The sequence below is a fragment of the Hippoglossus hippoglossus genome, chromosome 9 (genome assembly GCF_009819705.1).
Source record: "Hippoglossus hippoglossus isolate fHipHip1 chromosome 9, fHipHip1.pri, whole genome shotgun sequence".
Classification (NCBI taxonomy): Eukaryota; Metazoa; Chordata; class Actinopteri; order Pleuronectiformes; family Pleuronectidae; genus Hippoglossus; species Hippoglossus hippoglossus.
Window position 1 is genome coordinate 15,259,881 of NC_047159.1, and position 20,395 is coordinate 15,280,275.

At 42.6% G+C, this 20,395-nt stretch overlaps 1 protein-coding gene across 2 annotated transcripts; it reads right to left on the reverse strand.

The window, feature by feature from the left end:
* Positions 1 to 13,015: 13,015 nt before the first annotated feature.
* On the reverse strand, positions 13,016 to 20,099 carry arrdc3a (arrestin domain containing 3a). 2 transcript variants are annotated; one of them, XM_034595433.1, is made up of 8 exons: positions 19,414 to 20,099; positions 17,042 to 17,123; positions 16,795 to 16,942; positions 16,347 to 16,449; positions 15,947 to 16,203; positions 15,285 to 15,441; positions 15,050 to 15,192; positions 13,016 to 14,932 (listed from the first exon to the last, which is right to left on the reverse strand). In XM_034595433.1, exons 1-8 carry the CDS (start codon positions 19,691 to 19,693, stop codon positions 14,864 to 14,866), a joined length of 1,239 nt encoding a protein of 412 aa, XP_034451324.1. In that variant the 5' UTR covers positions 19,694 to 20,099; the 3' UTR covers positions 13,016 to 14,863. The 2 variants fall into 2 exon arrangements, with proteins under 2 accessions (XP_034451324.1, XP_034451325.1); XM_034595434.1 differs by having other exon boundaries at positions 17,042 to 17,194; positions 19,414 to 19,985.
* Positions 20,100 to 20,395: the final 296 nt, after the last annotated feature.

Sequence of the window (20,395 nt, forward strand, 5' to 3'; positions counted from 1 at the left end):
TACCTGAATGTGGCTGAGAATCTTTTTACGTCCGTCAAGGTAAAAACTGTTTGTCCGTTTGTCTGTCTGTTAGCAGGATTAGGGCATAGTCACACACACGTGACTGCAGGCAAATGTCGCAGGTCAAAGTTCACCAAGGTTAAACACCACACAAAGCCAGGCTGCAGATTTGCTTCACCACAGGAAGCAAATGTTTTATTCGCCTCCTCGCTCACAAAGATTGGAAGTGAGCGTCACTTTGTTCGGGTATAGTGTGACCATGCACTTACACCAAAACCACAGAACTGAACTTCTTGAAACCCATTCCATTTTTGCTCAGATCCGGACGAACGGACGGATCTAGGATTTCTTTTGAATCCCTTTCCTAAACACATTGACATTTCCACTGATGAAATGATTCATGGATCTTGATTAAAAAAAATCAGGCATACTTAGGGGCTGATGAGTGTGTGCAATTTGGTGCAGCTTGATTAAATTTAAGGGAGCTGTTGGGCCTTGGCAGAGGTATGTACTTTAGCTTGTTGAATTAGTTACATGTGACAAGATAAGTGAAAAGATAATGATTTTCTACCATTTTTTTCCACCATTTTTTCCACCCAGCTCTTTAAACAGTCTTATATTAAAAAGCTTTTATGTAGTTAAAAAACATAGAGCAGGGGGGAGCTACTTTTTTGTGGATTATGAAGATCTTTCTGCAGCAGGATGTTTAAAATGTAAAAGTGCTAAAAATTAAATATGATATTAAACGCTGAGACATCTTCTATAGTCACCTTGTAAAACATACATATCGAACATGTCTTTGTCCAGTCTGCTGTTGAAAGAAGTGAAGCGAGGACAGGCTGATTACATGGCGAACGGAGAGTGAAGACGACTGCACTGATATGTGTCACACATTCCTCTCTGGCCAGCGCGCGGCGACGATGAGCGAGGCTCTCCTCATTTGGAGGGAAAAGACGAGCGCTGCCAAAACCTGACTCAGTTTGATGAAATGAGAGAGGCCTTTTAGTCTATCCTTTTATTTTTTCACCGGGCTGCCGTTCCAAATGATTAAAATGAGTCACAGAACTGGAGCAGACCGGACTGGACTGCCCTTGTCCCAAAATGACTCTTGTGTAAGTGTCTCTGGTGGTAAAGAGGCATAAAATAGTTTGGGATGGAGCCAGAAAAACTGAGCCAATTATTTGAACTTTGACATCTAGTTTTAACTTCACACTCCAAAGAAAATAAAAAGCGACAAACTGACTGAAAAGATGTGACGCAGCTCTGAATACAACAGGAAGAGGGGGTTTTGTGTGATTATGGGGCTGCAGCTTCCCTTAATCTATATAAGAAGCAAATGTACGCTGCAAATGTGAACCACGTGGAAGGAAAAACTGTGAGTGCACGTGTGTGCAGGCTGATGCTGAGAAAGCAGCATGGGTGGAACTAAAGTGAGGGTGCGGTCCATCCCCTTCTTGCTATTGGCTGATTCCTGTGAGCTGAATAGGTCAGAGACAGCTCATGCCTCAGTGGGGATTCAGCGCTTAGAGCCGAGAACAGAAAGGACAGAAAGTGAAAGGAATGAAAGAGGGAATAAAGAAAAAGAATTGAACAGTTTTTAAAAAGAAGACATTGAAAATGAAGAAAGTGGGATGGATGGATAGATGGATAGATAGATAGATAGATAGATAGATAGATAGATGGATGGATGGATGGATGGATGGATGGATGGATGTTATGTAATACCACTCTGTTTGGTCCTCTGATGTCACACAGCCAACTCAAATCCGAACAACATTTCAGCAGCCCTCACTTTGCTGTGATTAACATCTTTTGTGGCTTTCATCAAGTTGTCATTTGGACACAAATTAAACTGTTGCCTGGGGACAATATAATGTGTGCACTCACGTAGACTTGAGTTTCGTGGGTTTCTGTGTGTCCGTCACTTTCCTTAGTCTAGCCACCAGGTCATTCCTATCCTTTCTGCTGGATTCACACACCCGCTCAGGCTCTGGGAAATGCCCACCGTGTCCAGTCCGGTCCAGACCAGACAGGCTTCTGGAACATGAGCTGGAGTCCTGGGATATCTGGCAACGGACCCAAGGGCCAAGAAATTTAAGTCTTGTCAAGTGGGCTAAGTTATAGAAAGATGTTGGATCCCTCAGTGTTGTTATAAAATGAGATAAATGCTGACTTTAACCTTGTGATCGAATGATTCAGATATTTTTGCAGATAAATGCTAGCTGTGTCTCAGTTCATGGGCTTCATCCTTTGGAGGACCCGGATTAAAAAGTTTTACAGCCATGTTAACCGTTGGCTGTTTTGTTAGTTTGAAGCGTGATATGTCAACATCGGATGTCCTCACATGCACCATTATGTCTTTATAAAACAGTTAATCACCAAAGCGCAATAAATTCTGGGATAGGTTGGGCTGTCAGAGCAGCCTCCAAAGGATGCTGCCCCTGAATTGAGCTGCTGTTAGCCTAGCATTAGCCCTGTGAGTATTACTACCCAGCCAGTTCAAGAAATCTTACAAAATACAGTTAATATATCGAGAAACAGGCTGACGTCATGTTTACTAGCTTTTTCAGATCAACAACTCCACTGAATAGGGTCCATGTTGATCTGAATAAAAGAAGCTAGCATGTTACATAGCTAGCTAACATTAACGTTAACCTGTTTCTCAAATAATGAAGTATATTTTTACACTTGTATTAGTTTTGAGGATTTGGTTGTGTTGAAGTACTTGGTCGTGTTTCAAAAAACTGCAAAAATTGTATTTCGTAAGAAAAAAATTACTAGGTATTTATTTATTTATTATTATATTTGTTTTAAAATCTCAATTATTTTCTCATGAGAGCTCTTTGTTTAAATCAGTTTGTACATTAGTCGACTCTTTCCAATCGAGCTGCTGCTGCGGGGTGGTCTGTAATGTCAGCTCATTTATAGACTAATCAACAACAAGTGTCTCAGTCCTATTTCGAGCAAGGCCAAAGAGAAGCTTCTTCTGAGTTCTCCGCACCATAAAGAGTGTTTACATCTTGACAGAGCAACAACTGATTTAAAGGCTACGCACAAGTATAAACTCAAAATAGCAGAACAACAGTCACCCTGCCTCAAGGCCGTGTACAATTCTTGGAAACATTTACTCAGCAACTTTGATGCAGTAACATCAGCGTGCATGAACGTGCATGCATGAATGTGTTTAAATAAAATAGCATTAGTATTTTTGGGATAGCCTACTGCTTTTACTGCAGTTGTATTTTCTCTCAGCTCCACACTTGATAAAGACTTTCAGCAAGACCCACCTCTAACCCAATAACAAAACCCCTTCAAGACTTGTACACACATGTGCTCTTACTCCTCTAAAGCTGTATTGTACAACTTGCCCTATTTTACCGTGCGGATAAGGCCTCTGCGGTATTTTGGAAGTCACTGGGCTATCACCTCGAGGGTGTTACAGAGAGATCTGGGTTAGAGAAGAAAGGCCATGTGATGTTTGGAACCTAGTGTGTGCACAACACAAGAAATGGCCCCTGGAAACCATAGTGGCTGCTAACAAAGAGCAGAGTGTTGACCCACTAAACCGGACGGTCACAAATAGTCAGATGTGAAATTACACAAATCATAGTCATGAAATAAAGTGAGTGTGTGCATAAAAGGTCAAATTGATCTGAGGTCATGCAGCAGGCAACATGAGGGACGTAGAGAGAGAAAATTGCGTCAAAAACGAAAATGAATCAAGCTATTTTCAAAACAGAAGGTCATCGTCGCAATTTACTGTTTGCTGTGCTGGCAAGGTAGCGCGGAACAACTTATTCATTTTCCCGGAAGGAATGTGCCTCCAGTGGGGAGGAGAGTGGCAGGAGTTTGAGATTAGAAGAGCGGAGAGGTGGCGGAGGGGGAACAAGTGCAGAGATAGAGGTGGCGGGACAGGCCGAGCGGAGGGTGGGGAGGGGGTGACAGGGTTTAGAGGATGATGGGGGAAGAGGCGAGAGATTGGATGTTTGGAAGGCAGAGGGGGTGAAATAACAGTGAGAAGTGACCGGGAGGCTTTGGACACGCTGCCCACCAGACAGCCCGCCCTCCGCAGGCCCCCGCTTGCACCTGTTGTTTTTCAAGAGCGAGACGCACGAAGGAGGGGTGGTGGGCTGAGGAGCGGGCTGTATTCGCTGCCTGTGACTCAGGAGAATCTGAGCAGGCACAGAGAGGGACACTAAGCTGAGCAGGGACTTTGCTAAAAAACCCAGGAGGGGGGTTTGCGGTGGAGTGGACTGGAGTCGGGCTATGCTATGAGTCAGCCATGGCTAAAAAAGGAAACTGAGCAACTTCCACTGGGGACCACCGGGGACCAGTGGGGACCAGTGTGGACCAGCGGTGTAAGATAAAACATGTGGTCTAGCAGCAGTCTTATGTCTGGCTTCTCATCCCCTTGAAGCCAAGCATAAGGTGACCGAGGACTTTGTGGGGAGAGTTGCATAAAACATACATCGAGTTTCACCTTGGATAATCAGGCTCCATTTGGCCACACGCGGTCACATATCATATTTTATATGCCACGAATAGACTGAATAGCAATTATCCACAGTTGAGCACCTAAATCACCTGGGATCTCAGTTTACAAGATGCGATGACATGATGTTGACCATACCCGCTGCATCTGAGCTCTCAGCTACGACTTCTGATTGAATGAATGAGCGAGGGAGATTGTGGGATACTATATTAAGGCACGCACAGCCACTAATGTAGACGTACAATCAATTCACCTCTTAACAAGGTATTAACTGCAACATTTTGTGGGTTCATTTGGCAGCATCTCAGCGTCTGTATTTAGGGCTACAGTGGAATTTCAGCCACAGTCTGTTCTGCAGCCAAATCCTCGGTGAATAGGAGGAGAGGCGGCGTGGCGGAGATATCTCCCATTCCTCCCCTCGAGGTCTCAGAATAGAGCAGAGCAGCCAGCATTGCTCAACCCGGTGAGGAAATACAGTAATCTGAGTTGCGTGGTATGTAACTTCACTTTATGTATATGTGTGGTACATTCCCATCATGGTGACTTTGTTTTTTTTCTCCTTACATCCATGTCATGCAGTGTCCAAAGTCAACGGTAAGGGAAATACCATCTTTCACACACCTGCTGATGAGGTGAGGATTTAGATGGAAACCTTAGGGAGAGGACAACAATGTGGATGCATGAATTGCTGCAGATGAGAAATGCTGGAAAAGAGAGAGCAAAAGAGAGGGGGAGGGAGAAAGGGCAAGTCTGTCAGAAGTGAACTCTGTGTGACTCTTTCTTTGTGGCCTGGCTCCGACAGGATTTTGAAGTATTGTCCTCAGGTCTGCATGACAAAGCATTCCCTCTACCTCTGCTAGCAAGGACGAATGTTCAAAAGCAACTTGCAGGTTTCAGACACCAGTGAATGAGTGTGTGGGGAAATGATGTTGAAACAAGATTTTATTAAAAATATACACTTATGTTTCCTCCACAGCCTCTGGAGTTGTTTCTATGCGAGAATTTTGCTTCCGCATCTGAAAAGGATAAAACCCAGACGTGACGTACCTTAACGCATGGGCGTGGCAGCTTCGTCGCTGAACGGTTGTGCATCATGGGGATCTTTTTTTTCACAAAGGATGGGTGTCTGCTACGGAGCTTTTATGTGGGGTTTTGGTATGATCACTGTATTTCCTTGAATAAAAAGCAGCCTTTGTACTCAACTAAATGCCAGGACTCTACGGCATGAAGCCATGCATCTTCAGGTCCTGCAATGATAACAACAACAAAAACTTGTTTAAACAAAAGAATGGATTCAGTCAACTAAAATGTTGATAAAAGTGATTTTACTTTAAAAGAGGTACAGGACAAATATTCCTGATTGTGACATATTCAACAGATGGACATTGAAACGCTCACGCAGGCAGTGTGGCCGGGGCGTGAAGGAGACCGACAACCCAAAATTAAATAATGTTTTATAGTAACACATATGGATCCCAATGCTAGTTTCAAAAGTGGAGAGGTCACTGCATATACAGTAGATAGAGACCGCAGGTTTGAATTATAAGTCTGCTACTTTAGACGTCTGACAGACCAGGAACAGAAGAAATAACAGGCGCAGGAGAGAAATTGAGTTGTGGTATGAGGAGAACCAGTGAGGAGCTGAGGAGCACAGCTTATATCATATACCTACACAACAGTATAGCTATGTAATGTGTCTGCAGCCTGAGTAACAAGAGATCAAACTGACGTCACTTTGCACTGAGCTTGTTTTGACTCTGTGGGCTCAGTTACGATGGACACAAAAGAGTTGGATTAACTCCAATCTCAAAGGTGACTTTGGAGATTAATCTGCCCTATTTTAATACAAACTGTTTCTCTCTATATACAATTAAAATGAGACCTAATATCATCTCCTGCACCTTCGACCTGAACCCTACATGTTACTGCATCTATTTTGGCCGGATCTACAGTGGGAGCAAAAAGAGGTGTGAGCTGTGCAGGACTTTTCCCAGCGGTAGTAACTGCAGGGTCTTGAACTTGCGGTGTGTAAGAGTTGCATGCATTCCATTTGAGGGGACTGGAGTACAGTGTGTGAGGGATGGTCGGAGGTGGTATGCTGACCATGCTGGGGACTTTGGTATGAGAGGAATGGAAGTTCTGGCATGGGAACATAGCAGAGTGTCACTGTGGCGATCAGGTTCCTGTCCATACAAAACATGGTGGTCCACAACTGCCTACGCAGCTCCACAGAGGATATTTAAAAGGACTTTCAATTAGCACTATCATCATCAATTATACTCAGTCCCTGTGTCAATGCTAGCAACTGCCAACTGTCTCTCTTTCTTAAATCTAAAAAAAACAATAAAAAGTTTGTCTAGTTAACAGAAATATTGACACATCAGCGAGGTGACGACAGACTCTTGTGGCTGAGATTAGACGAGGAATCTGACATCTGTCTTTCACTGTGGGACTAATTTAAAGTCAAGCAGGCTAAAAACTGACAAGTGACATATACTGTTCTGCAGCTGCTGTTGATATGCATGCACACACATTAACATTCACTTAAAATGTTGTTGCAGTAAACAACACATGTGCATATGTGTTGGTAATGTGAGCAGATGCCGGGACAAAAGGTCTGCGTGAGGTTGTGCTCAGGACACCACAGGGGAAAACATTGTGTTTTCTCCAGTGGTTAATTTTATCGTTTTGGTCTATTTTGATTTAATTCTTTCAGACTTATTAGAAGAAAATACACATTCAGGTGCACTTTGTCTATTCACATTTGTAGATTTTAATTCTAATACATATCTTTGAAGGTCGTTTCCTTAAAATGAGTTTTTCTAGTACACTGAGCACGAAATCTCTCACATGCCCCAAACTCCTCTTGTATTCATATCTATAGTCCAAGGGTTGTTTCACAGGGGTTTGTTCACTTAAGTAAAATTGTATCTCGAAAAACATGGAGACAATTCTTTTTTATGGCTGATATTATTTTTGATTAATGATGTGATTAAAAAAAAAGGAGTAAATTCCATCAGTGAAATCTTCAGTCTCTAATATGAAAAATAAATTGAAAAAAGATATCGCCTCATTTGCGTATTATATAAATATTTAGAAATCTTATGATACAAATCATAACAACTTAATGTACGTAATCCATTCGGTAAGTTATATTTTCAACCCCATCGACCTGCAGAGTCTTTTCTACATTTATGTATCCTCTGTATAAAACCGGCAGAGGTCAACCTTTGTGTGGTGGTAAGTTATTCTGTCTTTCAACGGTCCAATGTGGTACGTTCAGCCGAGGAAAACAACTTGTCCCTGACAAGGTCAAAACAACAGTGACGAAAAAGCTGCAGCCTCTGCTGTCAGCCTCCTCAAGCAGGAGGGTTTCAAACTGGAATGAACCAGCTTCCAAGGAAGATCATGCAGAAAAGTCCTTGGGAGAAAAAGGACATTGCTGCCCACTCCACCTCTATCAGCAGCTCTATCTCTGTCTGTTCTTCGGGTTAAGAAGAAACAGAGTAAGCCTGTGCTAGGGACAGATGGAGAGCGGCTGCAGAGCTGCTGCTGTGACTGTGAGTCAGTGAGGATGATAAAATAGTTATTGAGTAGTGGCCCAGTGTGTTCTCTGATGCACCTTCCTACAGGATGTATTAACCGAATAACATGCCAACAAATCCCTCTCCACAAAAAAGATCTGTTTGACAATAACAGACTGATTTCACATTCAGCCGTAGAAGGGAGAAAGTCCCTCTGTCTGAGTTGAAGAGGGACAAACAGGATTTTGTGATATCTCAGCTACTGGCTGCTTGTTGTGATCCAACATACAACTAACACAATGATGTAGACTTGTAAACCAGAACTGAACTTGAAAAGACTGTGAGGAGGGAAGGAGGAGCACAGAAAGACAATGATGAGGTTATGAGGATAGGGCGTAGAGTGCAGTCGGGTTTATTTGGCGGGAGGATAGAATGTGGTTTGTGACAAACTGGTTAAATCCTTTTGGAAAAGTTGCACAGCCTGGTCGCCTGGGTTTGCCAATAAATGTGGTTTAAAATATTACAACAGCTTTCGAAACAAACAAGAAAACCTGAATACAAAGATTGGATTTGATCCTTGTAGAAATTAAAACATCAGAAGTGCTGTGAAGAGGACAAGAGGTGATTATTGTTTAACCATCAGTCGCTGAGCTGCCTCTTCTACAGGTCTCACAGTATGACCTGTGCAACAAGTTTTATGGGAATGAATATGTGTGATATAAGTCGTGTGAGATGACATGAGCGTGACGATTTTACTCATCTGACTTAAAATAGAACATAGCAGTCATAAAAAGGTTTTCTTCAGATGCATTTATTAAATCACAGAGTCATCTATAATCCCTGTCTGCAGATCAGTTCCTGCATTTGTCAGATGTGTGGTAATATTGGTTATTCCATTGTTTCGAGGAATGTGTGGGCTGGAAAAGATGCTTAGCTCCGTGCCTCAGTGTGTGTGTGTGCGTGTGCGCGCTGCTATTATGTCACAGTGATGATGTGGCAGGTGTACAGGGGGCCCTCTGTCCCAAATCTCCCCCCATCCATGCTGAACCGCACTGCCGAGAACCTCTGGATCACAGCAGCTTCAGGGCAGTGGGATTAGCTGGTGAGAGGAAACAGCTGAGGCCTGTCCAGTGTCAGCACTTGCTAATCAACGCTCCCGCTGCACACGCATACACGCACGCTGCCCCCAATCTATGCTCTCCCCTCAACAATCCCCTCCTCCTTTTTTTTTTTTTCAAGCCACAGGGGTCAGACACCCACAAAGGCCTGGGCACACAAAAGTCAAAGGGGCCCAAAGGGGAGGAGGGGAGGGGACAAAAGCAAACTGAAGTGCTTGGTCAAAGCTGACGGGGGGGGGGGCTGACGGGCTGAGTCATCACTGATGCTGCTCCAAACTGATCATTTGCACACAAAAAAAAGTCCCCAGATGAGAAGTTGATGACTTTTCATTCGTCAGTTTGGAGTCAGAAGCAGTTTTCCTCTTTCCCGTACCTTTACCACGTGTTTATGCATCACAGGACGTTTGGAAATCAAATCACTGCCAGCCTCAGTTACGCAACTGTGACGACTTTTTCGTGCTTATCGTAGATCATTCTGTGCGTTGCCTTGCAGCTTGACCTATACGAGACACACAGCACACAGTATATGCATTCACAACTGGCATGATTGAATTTGCTGAGCTCATTTGCACATGCATGCCTGTAGTTTGCGTCAAAATCAATTAGTGGGCTGACGTAAAACTCAGGTCGATACACTACGAGTGGCTGCTCGCGAAACAGACTGCTGACTGTCATCGAGGGGTCATGTGTAAACAAACCAGAAAGAGAGCATCACTATTTAAAGATGGGATAGTGCAACTTGTGCAGGTTAAATATTCACTGCAGCGTGAAGCAAATCAAGGATTTTAGAAACACGCCTGGTTGGTCACATGGATATTAACAGAGTTGGGTCGCATTACTTTGAAATAATCAGTTATACAAATCACATTTTCGGGAATTATTAATGTAATCCATTGGATAACAAAAAGTGTAAAATTTTGAGTTCTCCAAATCTTAATTTTTCTCTTCTCAGTAAAACATTTCATTTCTACATTGTGAGCTGAGGCCGTGCCATTTGCTGATGAGCGCATGTGGTGAGAATGGTTGAAAACAAAATTCTAACTAAAGCACAAAAGCTTTACCCAATTTAAACCCATCTGACAAAACTTTGCTCAACTTTTTCAGACTCAGATTTGTAGTATTTTGCTGATCCCAGCAACTTTATGTTTGGTTTGCACAAACAGTGCAGAGGACATATTCTTGTGTTGCAGTGGTGCCAGATGTTTGAAGGACTGCTCCGGATTGACTCAACACTGTTCACTTTACTTTCACCTCAAAGTGAAGCATTAATCTAAGAAACACAGATGTCAGATGTGCTTTTCATTGGTTGCAGAAGTGATAAATAAAACGTGTGCTTTGTTTTGCTGTATGTTGACCTGTAGCTGTGGGTTGTCAGGCTTGTAGCCATCAACTCATATCAGGTTCACTGTGAGTCACCTAGAGAAGGGTGCTCTGAATGATTGTTTTCAAAGAAGATCTTATGCATTTCTATTTTTTTTTTACAGAACTCTGAACTGATTTTTTTCAGTCGTGAATGTGTTAACCATGCATGCAGCCCATTGCTTCACTCCTGCTCGTTTTTCTACATTTTCTGACTTTTTTTTAATGCTTTTTGGGCATTTCTTAATTTCTGTGAAGCCATATCCTCTTTAAACATGCTGGTTGAGATAGTTCTGTTCCCTGTTATCATACTGGAAACATTAAGTCTCTTTATTAACACAGTTACTCACTGGGGAAGTTTTTCTGATTCTGACTCATCACACACATGTAGATTTCAACAGCTAACTTGCCACCACTTCTGTTTTCTATCAAAGACGCAGCAATGTGAGGAACATGATCAATAACCCATCAAGAGCTTTAACAGTATTCTCCATCAACACTAACAAATAACCATAAGCTGAGAAGAGTGTGGGTTGAATATTCAGTCTGACTCACTCAGGCCTGAAGCAGTCACATACTTCACTTGGTTCTTACAGAGGAAACTGAAACTTTTTCTGGTTTCGTCTCTCCTGTTCTGACCTGAGGAATCCTCACAGTTAAGCCCTGTGGTCAGTGACAGACAGTGTTGACTTGTTCACACAGAACGAATGGAGGAATAAATTCGGTGTATCCTTGTGCCTTGTTCGTCCAATAACACATATTTCTGTTTCGAGAAATTGACATCTCTGAGATGAAAATCTGACACAGACTCTAAAAACAGAGTCTTGCTTTCAAATAATTTTAAGTGATTTTTCTTCATGATGAAAGTAAGACATCCTTTTATGCCTTTGGTCTTCACTAACGAGCACAAATCTACCAGCAGGGCCTCGTGCTGTCTTTCAACCACCTCTAGGGGCGCTGTTGTACATGTTTTCAGACAATCCCTGTCCAGCAGAGAGGCAACTGGTGTGTTTCTAATCTGAAGAAAGTATGACCAAAATAAAATAGGTTTCTAGGGTAAATCAATAGATAACTATGAATAATTTGTTCATCCCCTGTTTGATTTTCAGTTGAAGATATGTTTTGTTGGGATTCTGTCAAAAATTGACCAACTGTATATGATATACATCTTCACAAATTCTATTTCACATGTGTATTTGTATAATTGTGTTGTACATACGTTCAGAGTCCATTGTAATTTTGAACAAAATGTTTATTCAAATCAAAAGGAAGAACTAGACAAAAGGTAAAATCATTCAGAACATAGCATATTCATAGAATATCTATACAACGTCATGATTAACAGACAAAAACAAAAAGACAAAAACAAACAAACAAATGGAGAATGAAGAAAAATTCAGTGAGTAATATTGCACTTTGTTTCTAAAATGTTTCAGATCCCGTCTCGTGGGTTCTTTAAAACTCTGAACATTTCAGTTCCTGGCTTCAAACAGACCAGGAGTTTAGCTTAGTTTTGACACTGGACTACTCTGAGGCCCAAGCAAATGGACTATGGAATCGACCAACCTGAAACAACCGTGTGAGCTTATTCATCACAGCGTAGCTTGATTCACTTTTCCCTAAGATAAGATGCAAAAAACAAAGAGCTGCAAACAAACAGAACAGGATAGAACATGAGTGGAAGAAGCAGGTTGTCTGCTGTCCCATGTTACCAAAATGTTTTACAGAGTTCAGGGGGGAGGCGGGGGGGGGGGCGCTGGTCAACAGCTGCCACCCCTGGGGCCTGGGGGGAGGGGGTCAGAGGTCAGGGAGACTAACCCAACAAGGTTGCTTGTTAAACTAGAAAGCAAACTATATCAATGCCCAGAAATACATGAAAAAAATATAACGTCAACCCTCATCAGCCTCAGGAAATGAAACACAATCGAGAAACCTGTCCAGGATGTCTTTTTCTTTTTTTTTTTTTTTTTTTAAACACTTGCTTCTAAAGGACTTTTTTTTTTTAAACCTCTTCCCTTTTTGTCCTTTTGGAAAATAAAACACGAAAAAGGTGTAAAACATACAGCTGTTCACAAACATAATAAAAAAAAAGAAAAAAGGAGAACAAGAGTTAACGTAGACACTGAAAGATGAAGAATCATGATCAGGTTTTTTTTGTCTGAGTCAAGGCCACTAAGATAAGATCACTTTAATAATCTGCAGTGCGTTGATTACTGTCGGAAGCTGTATATTTAGTTGCCAGCTGGATCTCAATAAGAGCATGCACACACACACACACACACACACACACACACACACACACACACACACACACACACACACACACACACACACACACACACACACACCACGTACAAACTTGTGTCAGCTATGTTTTAATGTAAACTTAAAAAAAAAAAGGTTATTGATCTTTAAAGAAAAATTAAGTAATGCATTTACGTCCTACATGTGTTTTTTTCTCCAGACCTTCACCATTGAATGCAGTTTTTTTTCTTATCAAAAAAAGTGCTGCTTTTCTTTTCTTTTATTTCCCGACTTTGTCAAACCTCTGTTGCAGCCGGACTTTCTTGTGTTGAAAGAGTTAGAAAACCAATGTATTACTCATGTCAACCTACTACTACTTGTTCTGACCAGACTGCACAGAGGTTTAACAGCGTCCCCAGCTTTTCACGCGCACTGGGTTTGTTTCTAAAATGCAGAAGCAATGTCATTTCCTCTACTTATTTGACTTCTTCCTTTCTTTTTTCTTGTTTTTTTTAAACATAACATTCTGGCTTCACTGGTCTGGTAAAATCAAACTGGTGGTTGGATGAACTGGGCAAGTGCAGCAGGACAAAAAGGGAATGTGATTCATCTCAGAAAGCTGCCTTGCTTCTCTACAGGTCTATTCTCTCGTTTTGGTAGTTTAAAAAAAAATAAATAATAATAACTCATTATTTTTTAACAGTGCAATTTTAAACGTTTTTTTTTCTCTCTTTTTTTCAACAACCGTTTGGCAAGTGAGAAGACCACCTGAGACAGTGCTTTTTGGGCAGTTTATGCAAACCTGGTTTACCCTGAGATTAGGAGTAGAGGGGCTGCAGGCGATCAGGGCGAGGCGGGTCCCTCGACCTTCTGTTATGCACGCATACAATCAACTTCTCTCCTGGGCTAACATTTTAGTGGCAAACGCAGGTCTGCAACCCTCCTAGTCCAAAACCAGAGCAACCACAACGCAAAAAAGGCTAAAAAAAAAACAAAAAAAACAATTCTATGATTTGAGCTAAATACAAGAAGAGAATAACAGAGCTAAACTAAAGAAAAACAAGGGAAGCCACACCGAGATCCAAGCTGTAGAGGCAACGTCTTATAAAGAGCTTCCAGATGAAAATCATTATGCTGCAGCTGTTGTAAAAGTCCAGTCTAGTTGTTTTAAGTCACTGAGGAAATGTCGTAAGGAGAGAAAGAAAAAATTCTTAAACAGCTTAAAACAAATTCAGTGCATTGTTCTTGACCTTTTCAGTCTTTTTCATTAAGTTTCTTCTTCCAAAAAATAAAATCCTGTTCTCAGCGTTGCTCAAAGTTAAGCAGAAGAAAGTCTTAAAACGTTTTTAGTCTGGCGCATAACAAGGCTGAAACCAAACTATTAGTGATTTTTTTTTTCAATTCTCATCATTAAACGAAGCCACACAACTCAAGTAAAGAATAAAATGTGCAAAACAAAATCCCAAAATGAGGCAAGGGGACCTTAGTCTTTGCTCTGGTGATGACTGCTGCCGCTGAAAACTTTCATTCATACAGACTGGTGGTGGTTAGAACGTCGTTGTTGTTGTTGTTGTTGTTGTTGTTGTTGTTGTTGTTGTTGTTGTTGTTGTTGTTTGTCTCTCTTCATCCCATTTTCTGTGATTCAGCTGAAGTCTGGACATGATCAGTCCTGCCCTTTGTGTTGAGGAGCCATGTCCATATGTGCCATGAGTGCAGAAGAATCAAGGGTGAAAGAGAAGCTTGGCAGGCTGAGCCTTGGGTCGGGATTCTTCCTTCCCATCGTCAATGCTATCGCCAGGGCTCTCGCTGCTAGTGGGGATCATTATTTTTTTCATCTGTACACATCCCACCCTCAGCAGCATGACACAGGAAGGAAGCGACACCCCAAACTTGTAACTCCTGTTTCTTTCACTGAGGGTAGGCAGAAACAGATGTGTCCAACCCAACTCAACTGTGGGTATTTGTCCAAGATTTCGTCAGTTGGTTGGTTGGATACTTTGTTTTTCTCCTGATGTTAACAGCGTAGGGTTAACATCGTCCTTGGAGAGAAATAAACAAAGCCAAGCCTAGAAAACAGGTTTCTGTGAGTTCCTGAAAATCGGTCAGGAGAATTTCAGGAACACCCTTCAGCGTGATGGACAAGCGTCGAGCCTGCGCTCCTCCGTGCGGCTGACGTGATCTGGGTTTGGATCGATCTGGAGGGGAGAAGGGAACAGAATATGATGCTTTATGTAAACAAATAACTGATCCAAGTCAGTCTGTAACAGAAAAATTAATACATAAAGTTTTGCTTTATGGTATTTGGCGTTTACCTCAGAGTACAGAGGAGGAGGTTGGAAGCGGAACTCGTGGATATAGGCGAAGAGAGGTCCATCCAGCTCCTCACGGGCTGCTGGGACGTCTAGACTGCTCTGCCTCTGCTCTTCTGTCACAATTTCTGCATAGCTAGGAGGAGCTGCAGTGGGGAAGAGCAAAGTTGTGTGTCAGTGGAAATCATATTTAAAATAGAAATTGATATTTGATTCAGCACCGTGGGATGTAACCTACCTTCTGGTCTCTCGGGCAGGCCCATGCCCAGCCAGCTCATGCTGCACTGGCTGCTCACACTGGAAGTGCGGGAACCGAAGGAGTGGAGAGGGATGGTTCCGATGACCAGGGGCAGGTTCAGGGACAGGTTGATCGCTCCGGGTATGTCCACATATACCTGAGCGCGAACATGACGACACCAGGTTAGAACACGCTTTGGGGTTGAACATTCACCATGAAATTAACCCTATACCACACTAGCCTGGGCTTAATGGGTTGTGCAGCATTTCAACAAGATGTGGGTCAATGTCTTAAGGTCGGTTGCTTATGCAAGGTAGAGAGCTTGCCTGGCGCCTGTCTGTTCTCGAGGTAAGGAGGTCATAAGCGCCTTCAAGGCAGGTGTTACCACAGATATTCTGGGCTAATGCTCTTAGCAGCATGTGGTGCAATCCAAGGCCCAGGTTGGCCGTTGCTAGCTGAGTCAGCCTGGTTGTTTAGCAGAAGAGATACTGGCTTACCAGGAAGTATTGATTCAGTACAATAATGGCGCTGAGTAATGGAGATAACAAAAAAAACCAATTCAAGTATCAAGGCCAGTAATCTCTTGATCAAGGTGAGAGGACAGCAAACAACAAACAAAAAGAAAGGACAATTGAACCTAATCACAATAGAGCTGTGCTCACCATGAGCGAGTACTCCACTCTGATGATGCTGCAGTCCAGGATGGAGGGCGACACAGGTGGGATCTTCAGCATCTTGCCGCTCCAGGTCTCTGTTTTGCCCGAGGACAAAGACTCTCCCCGCAGGTTGGCCACCAGCTGCTTGACCTCCTTCATCTTCCCTTTGGCATAGAAGGTCTGGGTCTGGTAGATGGCTGCCTTTGGCACCACCATGCGGGACGAACAGTTCTCGATCTCGGCAAAGATCTGGATCGACTCTCCTACGGGAGGCGCATAGGAGAGGTTCAGCTTTATCTAGTGTGTATTTACAAATCAATGAATGAAGTGTAATGCTTTCATTCACTCATCTGGTCAATAGATGATTAACAATCAGTTGCATTAATGATCAATGACTTATTCTCACCTGGGGTGTATCCCTTCCTTTCAATTTTGGCACTTAGGGAAATAGGACCTGAGGTGCAGAACCAGCAGCAAAGCGTCTTGTCTTTTGTGCCGGCCTGTGGTGACTGAAAGAGAAAAAAATAGAATAATTATTACATGTAGAATTTTCTTTTGTCTTGCCAACAAACACCACAGGAAAAAAAGTATATATAAAATGATAATTTATATGATATTAGAGACTATATTTTGCTTTTGATTGATTAATCAGTCAAGACTCTTCCACTTTAAGACTCATTCAAGATTCCTCTTTCCAGCACTCGCACTGCTGACATGTTCTTTCCAATGATTCCCCATAATTAGGAAATTCATCCAGATTAAGTCGCACTAAAGTCATATTCTCTTCGTACAACGATGCCTCCACCAGCTGAAAGGCAAATTTAAAACCAAGCATATGCTTCCAAAGAGCTTACCAGCAATAGTGGAGTGTTGATGTCAATGTGCTCAAAGACCGTAAATTCCTTCTTGGTCTTCATGGGCAGGAGCCACGGTCTGTGAAGTTCTGCCTTTACCCAGTAGCGCACGCTGCCGTGCTTCCCTTCGAAAGAGGTAGCCAGAGGTCTGCAGGAAAACAAAGGAAGGCGGAAAAAGCAGAGTTAAGTATCGAAAGCTTATTGTTGTGAATTTTCAGAATAATGTGTAATATAAAGAGACCCTTACGTCTGTGGAAGCTCGAGGCTGAATGCATACTCATGTCTTCCTGAAGGGATAGTGGTGAGCCCTTCCTCCGAGTTGTCATCGTCTGAAAAACAAGGAGGACAATATTCCAAACACATGTATACCATACCTGTGTAAAATGCTCTACGAAGGCATCTGAAAGTCATAGCAAAAAAAAACAACAAAAAAAAAAACACAGGGTGGGGGAGAAGAAAAGAGAATAAACGGATTTTACTACAGTATATCTGTCTGTGGAAAAACCAAGGCAACCGATATTTAGAGCAAACCAAAGAGGCTGAATGTGTGGGAAAGACGGTGCTTTTGTGCCAACAAAGACAGCCACTGTAGTACATTATGAGGAATCTGTAAACCAGGATAGAGGGGAATCTAGGCTAAATGATCAAATCCAAATCTGTCTCATCAACAACTTATTTTCTATTTGCAATCAAACAAGATGCTCTCCTGTCTTCCAAAGAGGACACTGTTGCACAGTGAAGCTGCTCGTAAAAAAATAATTTGTTTAGTTTTTTAAAATTCTAACATGATGATGAGTGCAGTGTGAAGAGCAGGGGCCGGGTGTGTGCTCCTGCCAGCTCAGCACTCCTCCCTCCCCCGAGCAGCAGCTCCAGCAGCAGCAGTGTGGTAAACAAGTGCAGAGCTGTCAGTCAAGCTGCAGACCCTAGCAGGAGGAGACCGGCCTGAACCGGTGCGAGCAGCTTCCCACAGCCTCTCTGCTCTCATTACGCATTCACTGTGCGCCGCCGCAGTCACTACTATGAGCCGGCTGCTGCTGCTGCTGGAGCTGGAGCTGCATCCACTCAACACTACACTGCACGCACACGTTTCAACATGAGGAACTACTATTTATGATATGATTCATATTCTAATTGTTGAATGTCATATCAAGTGTTGCTAATGGAAAAATAATAAAGCCTCCTTTTCCCTCCTCCTCAACAATTTTGATGTCCCTAAAAATCAGCACTTTTATGAAATAACAAGAAAGATCTGTGTCGATATTTCTTGTTTCCTACTGGTTCCAATTGTGCCTCTTAGGAGCTTTGCAAACTGTAGTAAATGTGTGTATATGTGCACTTATATATCCACTTTTCATAATATCCCCTATATTTGTTCTAGTTAAAATGTTTTCCTTGCACAGTATGTATATTTATGTCCTAAACTGGTTCTTGTGTGTATGATAAAAAACATGTTTCAATAGAAAAAAAAATACATCACAAATGTAAACCTAATCCGGCTGATAATGAAGGCAAACTGCTGATCTTTAACAAAACCAGTTCCAGTTTCCCTGCTGCTCATATTTCAAGCAACTGAATACCACACACTATTGGTCCAATCATTCTGTGATAAGCGTAAATGGGTTATATGTGGATGAAAACACAATGAGCTAACTATTTAAAAAAAGATTTGCATATGCAAGCACAGCTGCTTACATGATGCGATTTTTAGAGTGAAAATGTTGTGGTTAAAATGACAGTTTATATTTAATGTGAGATTAACTCTTATAGAGTTTTAAGTGCATTAATTGCAGGCATCGACTTGTAACATTTTGCAGGTTCTTACTGCATAAAAAAGTTGAATAAAATATAATTTTAAACCAAATTATTACCATCATAACGATATTACTTTATATGAAAAAACTAAAACAATACAAAGATTATTTAATTTTGAGTGGATATACTGGTAGTATCTTTAAAGTGTAGTATTAAGCTTTTGTAATTAGTTTGTTTTTTTATCCCAAAGTTGCTGAATTTTCTGCCTCTCTCCGCATGAGAGTGATGTCATTCGGCCACACATGAGCACCTCAGCCAATGACAAGCGGCCAGGGGCGGGGTCTGCGCGTTACCACCGCCCCCTCCCTGGTCCAGTTTTCTGAACAGGATTGAACCGCTTTGAACAATGGGTGGAAACTTCACAAAGCTACAAAGAAACGCTCAATATGACGCGGTTCTGCGGCGAATTTTTGCAACAAAGCCGCATATATGTCACCGTAAGGTATCGGTCCGTCGCTCGGTGGGTCGAGAAATGACGGAAATTGTCGTTTTCCACTTGAAAAACAGTGAAAAACAAGTGGGAGCACGGCTGCTGTCATTCATTCTGACACCTGGACACAAACCAGTGACGATGGAGAAGTATCCAGCAAATGTCTCCAAGTAGGATTATTTCAGCACCAGCACCAATTGCCCTTCGATGTCCCTAGCCTTAAACCCGAATTAAATCGTTGATATTTAACAAATTCAGGGCAACAGCATCCTCCAGTGAACCCGATCTCCATCCAGCACAAAGAGCATCTCCCAGTCACTTCCCACAAAACAGGTTCAAAAAATTGAATCAAATGAAAAAAAAAAACACTGTCTTACCTCTCTCGTGCCCAATCAAGATGTCTTTGTGATTCAGGTACTCCACTTCTTCTGTGTAATTTTGCGTGTAGGCAGTGTTGGAGCCGGCGTTCCTCGACTCGGTCCAGCGAACTTTTGCAAATCCCTTCGCGTGGATCTTGAGGGACTTCACGCGGATCTCCCCGGTGACCTCGATGACCACCCTCCCTGAGACGCAGTCCCCGCTGGAGAACACGGGGACGTTGCTGTCATTGAGACAGTCGTAGCTCACTGTGAAGCTCTTCACCTTTCCTAGCACCATGGTGGAGGCAGAAGAGAGGGACCGACTGCGGAAGTTTCAAAAAAAAAAAAAAAAGAGAGGAGTCTATGAAAAACAACTCATAAGTAAAAAAGATGGGCGCAGTGTCTCTTCTTAGTCGAAAGACACTGACCAGTATCTCTGCCCCTGCAGCACGCAGCAGGCGCGATCAGTGGCTTCTGTGAGGGCAGTTCATTGAGATGTGTGAAGGCTGAATAACAGCAACGGATGCTGTCATCGTCCGCCTCTCCTGCTCGACGGTCTCCAGTCAAAGACAAGGAAACCCCCGTAGCTCAGCTCACTTTAAGCGACGGGCTGTGTGAAAAACAACCTTGGGCGCATGCGCAGGCCTTCACTGCCCCCTCCTTCCGCCTTCTGGACGAGGCAGAGCAGATGAGTGGCTCACAGCCTGATGACAAGTTCGGTCAAACAGCTGCACAAAGAAATGTTCCCCACGTTTTTTTTTTTTTAATATATAGGTCACTCTCTACAGGTAATCTGCTATATTTAAAATACACGAATTCTCCCACCCAGCAGGGATCCACTTATTCCCACTCTTCATTCAGCCATTCTGAGGAATATGTGGGGTGACTGCACTGGAAACAAATGAGAAATCACATCCCTACTCCCTGTCTTACAAAAAGGAACAGCCGTTCATATGAATGCACCATTGCATGATGTTCTTATACAATTCCCATCTTAATT

Bases quoted from the DNA above. Each gene is read 5' to 3' on its own strand.
- arrdc3a (XM_034595433.1), bottom strand. From the start codon at position 19,693: ATGGTGCTAGGAAAGGTGAAGAGCTTCACAGTGAGCTACGACTGTCTC. The intron at 17,124-19,413 runs GTAAGACAGTGT...CTTGTTTTTCAG, and splicing joins CTTGATTGGGCACGAGAGAG to ACGATGACAACTCGGAGGAA. The intron at 15,193-15,284 runs GTAGGTTACATC...TCCCCACTGCAG, and splicing joins CCTGCCCGAGAGACCAGAAG to CTCCTCCTAGCTATGCAGAA.